The following is a 16125-nucleotide window of genomic DNA, read 5'->3' as shown; positions in this document are numbered from 1 at the left end:
CACCCTCAGCCTTCCAAAATGCTGGGATTATAGGCATGAGCCACTGCTCCCAGAAGAAAGTATTTTTTTAAATAGTTTGTAGTGTGTGTTTTTCAAAATTTTTGCAGGATTTTTTTCTGATGTTGTCTAATTCAACTTTTGTTCTACCTACCATAATCCTTATGAGTTTTGAGAGGGATGGATGCTGTAATTTTAATTCTGTTACTTGTCAGTTCAAGGAGGTGGCCTACAATGTGCACATTTATACAGTTGAGATATTCATGTATTAAACAGACATTTCCGGAGCCACTCTCTGTGTCAGGTTTTATGCTAGTGCTAGCAATAGGCCTAACTTCTGCTCTCCAGTAACCAAAACAAACCAACAACCTAGTGAATCATACAAACAGTAAAAACAATCAAGCACCTATATAAGTTTGCTTGGAGAAAGCCTTTCGTGGAGGTGACATGAAGCCTCACGCTATCACCCCTCCAAAGTCCACATGCTCTCATCACACCACAGGAACTCCATGGACAGGTGGCCTGAAGGAAAGCAGACTTTAATGACAAGGAGCCAGCCATGTCAAAAGTAAAGGGGAAAGCACTTCCAGCAGAAGGAAGAACTTGAACAAAACTCAGGATAAGAAAGAACTGATTGGTGGTCCAAGTGCAGAGAAGACAGTATGACCAGGTCAGAGAAAGAAAGGAGGAGAATGGCATAGACAGGCAAAGGCTAGAGGTGTTCCAGCCTTCCTGGTGATAGAAAAGAGTGTGGAGTTTGTTTCACGTACAATTAGAAATCCACAGTTAAGTTCTAAATCTAAGTGAAAGCAGAAGTGAATTCCCCATAGAAATTTCCCTTAACTGGTAGCCAGGGATAAACAGCATATTCAAATATCATTATAGCATGTGACAACAAGAAAACACCAGGTTAAAAGAGCAATGATATGTGTATAGGGTTTGAAAATGGGTTGAACATGTTCTACGGAAGCTGGGTCACACTGTAACCATGTCCTAGAAGTATGGGACTTGAATTCCTGGGAATCTCATGCTTTCTACCTTTGTCCCTGAAGGAGAGAGGATGGAATTAGTATCTGTTAAGGCTGTCTCTGTGTCAGGAACTTTATACATATTGCATAATTTAATCCCAATGACAATCCCATGAAGAAATGTTATTTTCTCCTTTTAATTAATGAGGAAATTTGAGACTTGGGGAGGACAGACATCAGGCTCAAGTTCATGTAGTTTGTCTAAACTCAAATCTGTATCATTCCTCCGAAGTCCGCACGCTCTCATCACGTTACAGGATAGACGTGGATGGACAGAATGAGGAAAAGCAGACCCTTCTTCCAGGCCTGCTCAGCAGAAAACTAGTAGTCTGAGTGTTTCACTGCTTGCAGGGGCTATTTCAGGAGGTCAGAATTACATGCCCTTAGAAACAACAATAAATCTGATTTCTCTTCAACCAGATATTATTTTGTAGTTAATCATCATCATCATTATCATAATTATTATTGGTTGGGGAGAGTGTTGCTGGGCACAGATGTTAACTTGGATACTTGGTTCATTATATACTCAGTTGACAGAGAAAACCAGATTTTTCTTTCATTTTTCATAAGCATAGCTGCAAATGTTATGGAAAAGTTTTCTTATTAGAGAACAAAATAGAATTAAGTTGCAGGTAACATGTTTCTAAAATCCTGTAAATGATCACTTGATTTTTTTTTTTGTCTTCCCACAAACGACACATGCAAATGTTTTAAAATTAGAATGCAGGAAGGCTTCCAAGGAGGTGTGCCTCACTGTGGCTTTGCACTTTATGCATAAACCTTGCTTTGTGTCTGTTGGGTGAGAGAAGGCAGTGTGTACTTGTTTAGAGTATACTCAGTCTCCTAAGAAGTTCTTTTATTAACCCTTCATGTTGAAAAGAAAAGGTGGGATTCCATTTAATTGAAACTTGTCCTAATATATGTTATGTGTATGAACACACACATGCATATACACATACATATCTACATATGTATATATGCATATTTATGTAATATACATATGACATTTGATTTTGCTGTGATACACATTTTTACATTAAAAATATCCAGCATAATTATTTTCTATTCATTCGTAATTAAACAGATATGCAATTGGAGTAGTTCATCTTAGAATTATATTGTTTCAGAGTTGATGGCAAGAAGATCATACAGGGCTTTTGATTGTTTTAAGTAGACTATACAGTTACCATCTCCTATAGTTTTACAACTTTAATGTAGTTTCAAATGATAAGGCCTGAAAAAGAATCTGGTCTCTCTTGAATCTGCTATAAATTTTTCTGATGAGTGAAAATAGAAAGGAAATAGAAATGATCTTGCTCTTCCTGTTTAAGAATAGCTTTTCTGAGGAAAGGAAGCTCATATATATCTCTTCAATGATATTCTTTTAATTGCATTTTTCTTCAGAAGGTAGAGACAGGAAATCATGGTCTATTGATCAGTACAATCTACCTTCCTCTTTGCTTCTGGGGAATAAAGTATGAATTAAGCAGGGGATTTTAATATTAAACACAAAGTGTACTATGTTCAGAAAAAAAGTTAATAACAAAGCACTTCTGTGAAAAATTTACATCAATGTGTTGTTCTGTCAGTATTATAATACGAACAGAATTTCCTTTCTGCCAAATGAGGCACAATAAGGTGGTACTAAATAATATTCTAAGTTTAAAAATTATTTTGAAGATTTTTAACAAAAACTTGAGTTTTGATTGTTTTATAGTCTTTATAAAGAATGAAAAGGCAAACTCTTCCACAGAATACTGTATTTTTTGGTCATGAAAAGAATATGAAAACATGGAGAGAGCACAATCATGTAAAGGTAAAAATGGGCTTCAATGGAAAGGCTTCGTGTGTGTCTTGCCTTCTTGCTGTGTCATTCTGCTATGTACCTATGCCAGTCTTAATATTGAAAGGTAGGGGTGGTATTGACAGGAATCAGTTTTACATAGTTAGCGATATGTTTCAGATGATTAGGAGCTGAGCAAATAAGATAAAGATGTGCAAATGTTTTAAAGGGCAGGGTGAAGGAAGAGTTGGAGTTAATAAAAATGTGAAGAAATGTAGTTGGCAAAACTAGACTTTGTTCCAATAGCTACATACAATTACCAAGAAGTCACACACCTCAAGAGACAAAGAGATTTGGGAGAAGGATAAAAAGATGTCAATTAATGTTCTAGATACTAAAAGGTGAATGGAGAATTAGAGTAAGTTGCAATCTCAGAAGCTGTAGATGAAGAGGCTGCAATAAAATGAGTCAGTGTGTACCACAGAGGCCCTGAGAGGCTCAGCCTTTGAAGGCAGCAAAGAAATTACTTTCTTTTCTCCACAGTCCAGCAGGGCATGGGAAGATTAGTATCTGCAGATTCTCAAAGAAAAGAACTCCAGAAACTGTCATTTGAGGGTCTTCTGATGAAAATCCTTCCTTGGGGTAGTTGTGATTCATGCTTGTAATCCCACCACTATGGGAGACCAAGCAGGAGAATTACTTGAGTCCAGGAGTTTGGGACTAGATTGGGAAACACAGTGAGAACCCATCTCTACAAGAAATAGAAAATAAGCCAGACATTATGGTGCATGTCTATAACCCCAGCTAATTAGGAGGCTGAGGTGAGAGGATTGCTTGAGCCTGGGAGGTTAAGGCTGCAGTGAGCTGTGATTGTGCCACTGCATTCTAGCCTGGGTGACAGAACAAGACCTTATCTCACAAAAAAATAAATAAATAAATAAAAGAAAGAAAGAAAATAAAAAGAAAACCAAAGGCTTCCTTGCTACTTGATTACTTGCCAAGCCCACCCATTTACATAGAACTTCCAGTTGGGTTTTTCATACCATGATCTTAGTAATGTATCCACAGAGCACAATCTCCTGACATTTGACAGCAGCCTAAACATGAAAGACTAAAATCAAAGCAAACAGAAGTCAGAATAAATCAAGATAATGAAGGGAATACAAGGAAAATTCTAAAAATGATAATTAATAACTTCAGAAAGATAATGGAACATATTCTGTATATTTGCTTGTTACTACCTAGTGTTTATTTACTATGTGCGAGACACTTTTTGAACAACTCCGTAATAAATAGTTTCTTTTTTAATTCTCATAGCAATCTCTTTCAGGCATTACTGTCATGTGCATTTTATGGAAAGGACTTGTCAAGGGCACCCTGGTAAATGACAGAATCAGGATTTGAACCTAGGCAGTGTGGTTAAAGTTCACCCTCATAACCATTACATGTAACTGCCTTTCCAAAACTTAAGAATAGAATGTTATGAAAAGGAAACAATTAGCATTTCTGAAAACTAAAATTTTCACTAAAATAAAATATTTATTACTGTAATTAGTAGAAAGAGTAATGGAATGTTCCTGGGAAATAAAGGAACAGAGAGCAATATAATAAAATGAGAGTATCAGTCCAGTATGTTCAATATTGGACTAATCAGTTTACAGAAGGAGAGAACAAAGAGAGATGAAGAACTTATCAAGGGAAAATAGCCCTGAAGAGAAGTTTTTAAATAACCCATATCAAGACACATAATATGACATTTAAAAATATTCCAAACATACAAATAAAATACAGAGAAAAGAGACAGAGAAAAACAGTCCATGCACAACAATCCAGGAATCACAATGGTTTGTGCAGACTTTTCAACAACTTCGAAAGCTAGAAGACAACTGGAGAAGCCATCCAGATATTGAGAAAAAATGATTTCCAGGCTAGAATTCAATTTCAAATCAACATAGCATTCAACTGTGAAGGATCTAAAAGGATGTAAGTGCCCTCTTTCTGTTACGGAGATGTGTTTCTGCAAATGCAAGAGTAGACAAGAAAGAAAGATGATATGAGACCATAGCCAGAGAGGACTGGAAGCAATTAAGGAGAAATTCCATTCCATCCTCAGTGGAGAACATTACAGTGCTAAACTACATTAGCACACATTAGAACAGAAAAAAACATCTAAAGTGTTTGAGCATTTGAAATGAAATGACAAGTATGATGTTTGAAATTAAATATTTGAAAGAAATCACTTGAAATATTTGTCAGAGCACTTGAGAAATATTAACAACATATAGAGAGCCAATCATATAAACAGAAAGACAGTTATTGATTCCAAAAATAAGTAACAAAGAAACATGAAGCATTAAACACTATTTGTCTCAGTCAGGAATGATATTATTTGCATCATGATAATGTAAAGAGTGACTAATGATTTAACAAAATAATTGTAAGGGAGTTGGGAAGTGAGAAGAGTACAGATTCTCAAGGACAAAATCAGGAATCAGTAGACAATGCCTAATGCATAAATAAGAAAATACTGGTCTATTATTTAGAAAAATATATCTAACCAATTAGAAACTTTTTTTTTTAATTGGAAGGATAAGGAAAAGAGTTGAAATAGTAAGTCTAGGAATAGAGGTTTGAGGAGGGTGCTTGTGTTTTCTAACTTTTTTAGTGCAAGCATTATGATATTTGCAAAACGTTAAATGACATTTAGAAATGTAGAAAGGAACAATGTTGTAGAAATGTGGCGATGATAACCGCAATTTGGATTTGATACTGAGGCAAGCAAAAAAGCAAAATTAAGAGCCAAAGATTGAGGGAAAAATAAACACTCTTTAGAAGTAGAAATTGGAGAGATAAACCTCCAAATCAAGGAGAAAATGGAATGTGCTTATGGTAGCAACTTTACAGATAGATGCCTTATTGAAAACAGATGACTTAGTTCATTTGGACAAATGAACTAACAAAATACCATAAACCTGGGGTAGCTTCCAAACAACAGAAATTCATTTCTTACAGTGTAGAGGCTGAGAAGTCTATGATGAAGGCACCAGCAGATTTCTCCTCTGGTGAGGGCCTGTTTCCTGGGTCATAGATGGCATCTTCTTGCTATGTCTTCACATTATGGAAAAGTGGTAGTGAGGGATGTCTCTGCAGACTCTTATACGGGCACTATGATCCACTAATCATATCCCTATGACCTAATTCTCCCAAAAGCTCTACGTACTATTACCTTCCACCTTGTGGGGTGAGAATTCCAACATATGAATTTTGGGACCACAGAAACATTCAGACCACAGCACCAAGGAACTTCATAGAAAGGAATATCATCAAGTGTCATATCATAAGTCTCATTTGTGCTTCTACTCTGATTACCTACACCCATTTTTGTAAGCATAAAATTAGAGACAATGATTGTCATCGAGGGTAGACTTGAGGGCCAGTAAGTGTCACAATGAGGTCGCTTGGGTTGGAGAAGGGCCTGACATACATTTTTGTCCCCATGGTGCTGAGTATTAATTATAGAAAGGGTTCTGGATTGGTTGTAAATTTACTGGTTTCAAATTTTTTTACACATGTAATGATGGAACCAATTCTCTTTTCAACCAGCAGCCAGCAGCTCAGTATTACCCTCCTCCTATCCCTTAGCATTCCTGACCCCAACAGTCAAATTAATCACTCCCATTTTATGCCAGGTATTTAGGTATGCCAAGATCTAGTTGTGACATAGAGCGATGGTTATGAGCTGAGGCTTTGGACTGAATCCTGACTCCACCACTTCCTACTGTGCAAACTAGACATGTTACCAAACCCCACCGGGAAGTTGAGGATAATAACATTAGTACCAACTCATGAAGATTTTTGTGAAGATTATATTGAAAATATTTATAAAGCACACAGCAAAATTTCTATTATGCAATAAACACTCAAGATGACAGTAATTATTAATATTACTAACTTGGAGAATAAGATTACTTCATGAATATTATAACTTTTAATCATAAATGGATTAAATTTTATCATTATTTATAATGCCAACCCCAGAAATTGACCCTTATATGATTTTAAAGCCACTTAGAAATGAAATACTTGTAATTTATTGAAGTAATCTGAGTAATCTGCATTCATTTTGAATCTTAAACTTTGTCAGCCTCCATAATTTTTCCATTCACTTTGAACTGATACTACTCAGTTTTGGTACTCAGTCTTCTCTTACATTCAAACATCTTGTAAGGCATACATGTAATCTATGGAGTCCTTTGTCTCTTCAAAGCAGTTTTATCCCTTATGAATCTTTAGGTTCACTATTCATCTTAGAACATTGGTCCTTTTAATTTACCCCAATTATCTGTTTCTTCTACAACCAAGGTAATGAGATAATATGCTACATTATCTCTTTGGAAATTTAAGATAAGCAGTAATGTTCCCAGGCTAGGCTCTCCAAGAGGCTTCCCAAGATATCCAGGGTTTGACTAGCAACTCTAACTTCTCAGAAACATAGTATTTTGAGCATATCAAGGGTGGATCGTTTTCTGGGAACACATTCTAATTAACCACAATGGCAGTATTTAAATTTATAATGAGAAATAGCAATCACAGATTCCAGATACTTGATGTCCATATGAATGCAGCCTTTGTGTCCTGTAGACATATCCACCCAAGGAGCCAAATCATCATTTATTCATAGAGCTTAAAATCAAAACAAAGGGACATAGTTAAACACATCTTTTGTTTACTGAAATCCAGCTAAAATTGCATGTCTGGAGAGTTAAGATACTTCAAGTTCACTGAACTCTTTTTCTAGAACTCACCATTTTCTTGAACTAATCTTTTTCTTGAGCTCGCTTTTTCTTGAATACTTGAATGGATACTTCCAGCATTTGTCTCTGTTATTGTCCTTTTTCTATGTGAGGTAAATGAATTCAGAGTCTCCCTAACCTCCCTAATTATTTAGAATTGGTTTGGACATCACCTCATCACTGTTAGTTGAATGTGTAGGAACACTCTGCAATGAAACTCAGGCAAGGCCTTATAAGAATTACCAGGCAAAATATTAATTTATCATGTAGACTTGAGGCAGGTTTTTAGAAGAAATTAACCCTTGTGTTAGATATGCTTGATTTCACGTCTTGTTGAAAAAGGCAAACCTCAGTAGCTCCCATCTTCTTTCTACTTCCTTTTAATAGAATCAGAATTTTATCTTCCCCTAATCTCCCCAAAACATGAGCTTGTCATTTCTCAGAGGAGGTCACCAGGAGAAGCAGAAAAGCGACTGCACAGCTTTTAAATTAGTAAAACTTTAGAAGGGATTTCAAGAGCAGGGTAGAGGCTGGGTCCCTCAGAGAAAGTAATTAGTAAACAGGAACTCCACAGATAGAATGGGTAAATGACTTTAGAGAGTTAAGAAATATAGGAGATTCAGGAGGAAGCAACTGTCTCCCTACTTCCTTCACCCCTCCCATAGGCCAGGGGGAATATCCGTCCCATCATTTCTCTTAAACTCCCAAATCCAAATAAGGAGATGTTGAGGTATTTGATCCACATATGGTAAGAATACGCTAGATAACTGGAGGAGGGTACAACACCCAGGCCCCTCTATATAGCTTTGCACCAACATCTGAATTATTAAATACAGAACTGTATAGAATCTCATCAGATGCCAGTGTGTACTTATTTCAGAATACCCTGAGTAAGGTAGAGTTTGTATGATATTGTAGGATCTCCACTTCCATGAATCTGCAAACAGGTAGGAACACAATATCATATCTGCACTCAACTTCTTTGTATAAAATTCTCTTCCCTGTACTATAGAAAGAAGCCTACTCTGACAGGGCCAAAAAGAAGAGAGGAATTATCAAAGTTAAATTACTTTTATGATTGACTGCTTTTCTTAGTCATAGATGACTACATTCTGCAGGTTTGCATGGAATACAGTTTTTTTTTTAATAAAATGATTTTCTTATGTTAAATGTTAATTTCAGAGTTGGATTCTGTGATGACAATCTTATTTTGCTTATTTTTAATTTCTTGAAAGATGTCTTTCTGTTGTCCTCCTCTAACAAAGTACTTGAGGAATACTTTGTTAGGAGTATTTTCCGTTAGAGTTAAAACAATTGCTCTTGGTCATGGTTGTCCCAGCAATACATGAAGGCATACATAAGATTGTGCCCAACCAACTCCACATGTTAGAGAAGTTTTAACTATTAGGGCAATGCAGAGAATCTATAAAAGTTTGAGAAATAGAATCAGTTGATTTGTCACCCGGACAAGCTGCTGATTAAGAATATGGCACTACTGCTTTTCAACTCAGAGGATTTATAAACAGAAATCTAAGTTTATTTTCTTAATATAGGTTGTTCAAATAGAACCAGCATTTCATATATTTTGTCAAAAAATGTTTGATTCTAAAAGATTTGACTTAAAACCTTTCATCTATTGAACAAATGTACATGTCCTAAAATAAAATGTAAAGTAGGATTAATCCAAATTACTATCTACCTGTATTCTTCAACTTGATGGTACGAGGCAGACAAATGTAGATGGAGATCCTCAATGTCTCAGAATTGAGGTCATCACTTTGAATTTCCCATGATCTCTAGTTTTCCTCTACCTATGTTTAAATTTTATGATTTGTGTGTTAGCAATCATAAATAAATATTGTTTGGATTGCTAAGACAATTCTTCTATGGCTCGCCTTATTTCCCTGAAAAATACACCTTGCTCTCTGTGATTTGACTGTAATTTCGTTAAAATTTTTACACATCATTCATGACACAGAGCTAGTATACAAAGTTTCATCCTGCCTGCGATGTAAGATCATTCAGGTATTGTTAAGCACCAAGACTGGGCTTTTGCAATTTCCCTATTTCAGAACACATGTTAAGCAACAGGCTTCCTAGCGGTTTAATCATGGCCTGGAGTTAGGTGCGCTCAATACTGACTCTTCATTTTTGTTCTGTCCATCTGTGATGTTTGAGCTTGCTAGATCACTCTGTGTCACTCACTAAATAGCTCGGTGTCCTTCAACTTCCATAAAAAGTACAGAATTGACAAAAACATCTGCTACCTTGTCACTTGATCTTTTTGGAGATCAAGAAGTTTAAGATAGTTAGATAATGAATGGGATCTCAAATGTCGTATCTGCCCTTTAACCCCCACAAAACATTTTTCTTGAGTGAAAGAAATATTGGAAAATTCCTTTTCCACCTGTACTTGAAGGAAAATTCTTATTTTGCTTACATTTTAAATATTTCTTCTAACATTAACAATGGCGAAGTGCCTAGAGATCGTAAATGGAGGTTTTTATTTTCAAGCTGCTTGAATATAACACTTTTAAAAAACTGCATCTAGTCCAGATGTGGGTCTCATAAATATGAGTGTTCTCTATTTTTTAGCATTGTATTATAGAAACATTGGAGAAATATAACCTATAACACGCACCACCTCAAACTTGTTGAAACTTTATGCCTCTTTGAAGTTTACAAACATTTTTTGACATGAAACATTACTGAAATGATGAATCATCTAATAAGTATGTCCTTTATTGATATTTCCTTTTATTGTCAACAAAACTCTTTCCATGTAGTAAGTATAAGCATTATCATCCTCATTTTACTGATTGAATTCCAAAATTATATTTTTATTTATAGATGAAGAAAAGGGGGTATGGAGGGTGCAAATGGTTCACTTAAAAATGTATTTTTTATGACTTTCAATTTCTTAAGAGATGAACGAGATTTTCCTAGCCTATTGTCTTAACCCAAGTCCAAACTGAAAGTCTAAAGGATGTATTTCTAGGGAATTACCCAACCTCAGCATTCTCAGGTTTTCCAGTGTTATCTCTCTGTGTCAGTATTTTGAAAATACTAGCTCAATAATTCTGAAAAATAAAAGTCTGCTTTTATTATCTGGTAATAAAATAATAGGCATATTAACCATAATCTTGAAAAGTGTATTCCTTCAATTCTGTTATAGAACAAAAACAGGTCGTTTTTAACTAGTCAAGAAGTTTGACATATTGTCAAATAGCACATAATAGACGATCAATTTAATATTTATTAAATGAATTATTGAAATTTGAATCTTATTTGTTAAATGAATTGGTAAAATTTGAGCCTCAGGGAGGAGGGGCTTAGAGGTATGAGGGAAGTTTGAGAAATAGAATCAGTTGATTTGTCACCCGGACAAGCTGCTGATTAAGAATATGGCACTACTGCTTTTCAACTCAGAGGATTTATAAACAGAAATCTAAGTTTATTTTCTTAATATGGGTTGTTCAAATAGAACCAGAATTTCATATATTTTGCAAGTCTCCCTTTGATAAATCCCCATTTAACAAGAAAGCTTGAACTGCTTGCTTTTACTTCTGGGTATTTTGCTTTTGACATTATAATAAACATCTTACAACCTTTAGTTTGATGAGAAACTCTTAATAAGTCATATTAGGTCTTCTAGGCCTATTAAATAGATACTCTGGGTGTTTTATTTGGAGAAACCATTGATCCATTGGATCATCGCCAAGAAAACAATGATCAGAATATGGCATAGTTTGTAGCACAAAGACATATGATTAATTGGGGATTCTGTTTAATTGATTTCTTTGTTAACTAGGACTTTACCACATCTTAGTACATTAGAAAAGTAACATATGCATAAGCATTTACTTTTGGAGTCATGTTCCCATTTATATTTAGAATTTTAAAGTATATTCATACATGCTATGAGTAGGATTAATATTGTTTAAGGTCTAACTTATTTTATCTTCTAATAGTGTTTATTTAGAAATATAAAACTGACTACCTTGAGTATTCTTTTATGTTTTTAAAAATAACAGAAAGCCAACATTTCAAGTTTTATTTCAGTTATTGGCTCAGATTTTTCATTTTTCTACCTATGGAATGCATTGTATATTTTTACCTTTATATAAACCAAGAAAATGAGTTTTGTTTTGGAATCCTTACGGCTCTTATAACTGCAGGTGTGTCTAAGTGTGAGACTTGGAACATACCTCATAGAATATAGCAAGACAATAGAGAGTTACCAAATAATTACCGTAAGAAAAAAAAAATTACCCATGTAAATGTTGAAGTCATATCCTGACCAAAGGAGGAAGTGGCGGGTCCCTGGGCTCAGTCTTATCTGATGCTGTACATTAGACAGCACACTGCTGACTGTTTTCAGTTGTTTCTGTAACAGCAGAAAGTGCACTCACTAGTAGTCTGAATTCAACATGCTCAAGAGAAAGCCGTCCAATGTTTCAGAGAAGGAGAAACATCAAAAACCAAAGGTAAGGTAATTTCATACATAGTTAAATAAAATCACGCTATTTAATAGAAAATAAAAACATATGTGTTTGAACACACACAATGTTCTAATCTGTTCGTCATAAATCAAACATAGGGTTTAATGCCTTATGGCAAATACAGAAAAATTAAATTGCAAAGTTAGATTTTAAATCACACCTAGCAATTATTGTCTCTGTAATTTTGTCTTATAGTGCATATTGTAACATTTACATCTGTAAATGATGTTTGAGTTCAGCTCAACTTCAAGAAAATCAATTTAGTGGTTTCTGGATGTTTGATATTATAAAATCTCCTTGCATGTTTTTAATGACTGTGAGATTGTCAACGTCTATTAACAATAGTCTACTGAAAGAATTTTATCTGTTAAAAAGATTAGTTCTTCAAGATAGAGTTATGAGAAGGTCATAAAATGGAAATGTTGTGGTTAAATGGAAGGCTTTTCTCATTTCTGAATGTTAAATTATGATAGCTTGTTCTAGAGATGTATATTTTCTATTCTCTGTCTTGAACGAATGTTGTTACTACACAAAAAATTGGGCTGTGTTTTGAGAAGCATCAAAACCCCATATATTGGTAGATTTGGCAAATTGTTAATATGTGGGATGTTACTTTGTTCTTTGTCTTGACAATAAGCGCTACTTTTAAAAATAAGTATAATATGGGATAAAGTTTAGATTCCATTGTAGAACTCTAGATTTATTAATAACATGAAACAACTATTCATAAAGTATCAATGTCAGAAAATTTCTCCAATACCTGTACATTTCTTTTCTTAGGTAAATACAATTTTTAATCTCTTTCTGAGATAAACAATAGCTGAGCCCAGATATTTTTAAAGAATTTATTTATTGTCTGTCAGTCTTTATTTGTTAGGCATCCATTTTCAGAGAAAGAAGTTGGTTTCTTTCATTGGTTATGACCTTTTGAATTGATGAGACATTGAACAATGGTCAATATTTTGAAAGTTTTTGGAAGTTACCATCCAAATTTTTCTGAAGGAAACAAAAATAAATGATTTTCAATCTTTGGAAACTAAGAATAAATGATTTTCAATATTAATCCTTTCTGACACAAATGCATGATAATGGATGGACAGGCTTCTTTAGTTTAAAATATAGCCAGATAATGTATCATAATTTCTTTTTCTCTAATATAAGAAAAACTCAAAGTAACATTTTCCAAAGATTACAAAAAAAGTTTTAAAAACATGACTTGTGCTTCTATTTAAGATTAATTTAATATAACATTTACTTGATTAAGTGCAACAAAAAGTTAACAATAGCAGGTTTAGGGAAGATCATAAAAGTTGATATGGAGAGTGATATTCCACAAAGTATTTAAATCTAAAGATAGATTATTTGTTAAAGACTGTATTATATAGTGAGTCTCATATTTATGACATTAAACTATTTTCAAAATGAAACTTTATCATTATCATTTGGCTTAAGAGCAGTAACTATTATAATACAGGTGGAATACTGTTAATCTTGACCTCCTTATTCATAAAATAAAAAATATATTTGAAAAAATATACATCATTGAGCAAAACATATCACAGAAAATAGTCACATTGAAAACACTAAGTTTTGTCATGAATGAATTCTTATTTTCATTACACAGATTGTTCATTCTGTATGAATTTAGAGAGATGTGAGTATAGATGCACAGGTATATTTTTCATACATTCAACTGGACCCTTTTAACATGGAAGTGATATTTTTCCATTTGTAATTATATCTTAAAATAACCCTTCTTTCCTATTAATTCACATTTATTTTGCTGGGTAATTTTCTTTGCATCTTATATGAATAAAGAGCAGTATCTGACCAGGTGCATGGGCTCATGCCTGTAATTCCAGCACTTTAGGGGGCCAAGGTGAGTGAGTCACTTGAGCTCAGGAGTTCTGGGCCAGCCTGGGCAAAAAGGCAAAACCCCATCTCTACAAAAAATTCAAAAATTAGCTGGGCATGGTGGCACGTGCATATAGTACCAGCTATTCAGGAGGCCAAAGCAGGAAGATTACTTGACCCCAGGAGAGTGAGGGCTACAGTGAGCCATGTTCGTGCCATTGCACTCCAGCCTGGGCAACAAAGCAAGACTCTTTCTAAAAAGAAAAACAATTTGCAGAGGTGGATGCTATGATGATCCCTATAAATAAAAGGCTCATAGAAAAAGGAGTGCAAATCCTTTCATTTACTGAAAAGGAATTGTGTCTAGAAAGGATCTATGTCTAGAAACAGAACCCTCAACAAATTGGTCTGAAATATGGGGAATCACTGTCTTCACTGATTAACTACACACCAGACATTAGTTTACATTTCCTAACCCAGAAACATAAACTCTTCGTACTATACTCTCAGAATTTCTGAAAGCGATTTTCTTTTCTTTTTTTTAATTATAAATGCTTTAATAGGGTAAAAGGTGACAATATTAAAAAGGTAGAAAATATGTAATTATTTAGCTTTTGTTAAGTATCATTGCTTCTATTTCAAGCTACCTAATGGACAATTCAAATGCAATGTGTATTATAACTAACGTTACCTCAAATAAAAATGATGAAGTTTTTCAACTGAAAGTTAATGGAAAAAGATTTTGTTATTATTCAAATAGGTCCTACAGTTATGAGAAGTTTCAAATATTCGTGTATGTAACATGTAGCAATAGATTTTGAGAACTATATCAAAAATAATTTATTTTCTTATATTCCTAAAACTTATCAATAAATATATTCATGAATTTAAAAAGAGTAAATCCAAATACATGTTAAAATGCAGTTTTACCATATGTAGTCTTATCATTAGTGTACCCTATTTTTTATCCTTTATTTCTCTGTTTTTCTATTTTTGGTATAGGTTTTCTCTTTTGAATAACTCATAATTAAGACCAGTAACATTCAAATGTATTGTGAGACATTTATAGTATAGGCTAAGAGCCAGAGACCAGAGATATTCTGTAACAGAAACTGGTAAATTCTTGCAGAATTATTATAAAAGAAATCCATTGCATGTACTGGAACATTAATAACTTCTAAGGGTTTTAATGCATGTCTCAGAACCCTTTACTGTATATAGATAAATTCCAATTAAAAAAGAAATAAGATGAATAGTAGTTAAGTATTCTATACTTAACACACACACACACACACATATACACAGGGGAAATGAGAACACATATATATGTATATATATATATATATATACACACACACATATATATACATATATATGTTTTGTACATGTATTGAGGAAGAGAATTGGTAAAATACACACACACACACACACACACACATACCTGTTTCCTTCATGTTGAAGGGGAGGGCTACTTATACATTATTGTAATTCCTTAAGTGAACTGGAATATACATATATATATATTCATACATATATATATTCATACATATATATTCATAGATATATATATCTATATATATGATTCAGTTACCTCCCACCGGATCCCACAATATGTGAGAATTATGGGAGCTACAAGATGATATTTGGGTGTAGACACAGCACCAAACCATATCCCCTGGGATTAAAAGCCAAAAGCAATGGTTTCATTGATATGGACGGCTGTGTTTACAAAAAAAAAAAAAATAGGCTTGCTTAACATACATGCAAGGTACTGTTATCTTTCGTCTTGAATTTTGTTTTTACCTTGGAAATAGGGTCTTGCTCTGTCACCCAGGCTGGAGTTGCTGTACTGCAATCATGGCTAACTACAGCCTCAACCTGCTGGGTAGGCTCAAGCTACCTCCCATCTCAGCCTCCTGAGTACCTGGGACTACAGGCACCATGGCACCAGTCCAGCTAATTTTAAATTTTTTTGTAGAGATGCATTCTTGTTATGTTGCTCTCAGGTTGGTCTCAAACTCCGAGGCTCATGTGATCAGCCCACCTCAGCTTTCCAATGGGCTGGGATTACAGGCATAAGCAACCAGATCTGGTTGTTTTACCTTCTTACTACTAGGACCCACTAGTGATAGTGATTTTAAAAACGTTTAAACATATACTGGATTCAG

At 34.3% G+C, this 16125-nt stretch overlaps 1 protein-coding gene and 1 long non-coding RNA gene across 7 annotated transcripts in view; one reads left to right on the top strand and one right to left on the bottom strand.

The window, feature by feature from the left end:
• The window catches only part of LOC108589410 (uncharacterized), a 207063-nt gene that overhangs the window by 29949 nt on the left and 160989 nt on the right, over positions 1-16125 (bottom strand). The gene's annotated exons all lie outside the window — the stretch shown is intronic.
• SAMSN1 (SAM domain, SH3 domain and nuclear localization signals 1) overlaps positions 1-16125 on the top strand; it is a 555105-nt gene that overhangs the window by 489683 nt on the left and 49297 nt on the right. The window contains exon 1 of one of the 4 annotated variants that reach the window (XM_078358568.1): positions 11981-12088. The exons of the other annotated variants lie outside the window; for them this stretch is intronic. Within the exon in view, the coding sequence (XP_078214694.1) occupies positions 12032-12088 (57 nt within the window). The 5' untranslated portion in view covers positions 11981-12031. Of the gene's footprint in view, positions 1-11980; positions 12089-16125 lie in introns of those variants that run through there. 4 annotated transcript variants of the gene reach the window in all.

This window comes from Callithrix jacchus, chromosome 21 (genome assembly GCF_049354715.1).
Source record: "Callithrix jacchus isolate 240 chromosome 21, calJac240_pri, whole genome shotgun sequence".
Classification (NCBI taxonomy): Eukaryota; Metazoa; Chordata; class Mammalia; order Primates; family Cebidae; genus Callithrix; species Callithrix jacchus.
This window is presented reverse-complemented; position numbering and strand designations above follow the sequence as displayed.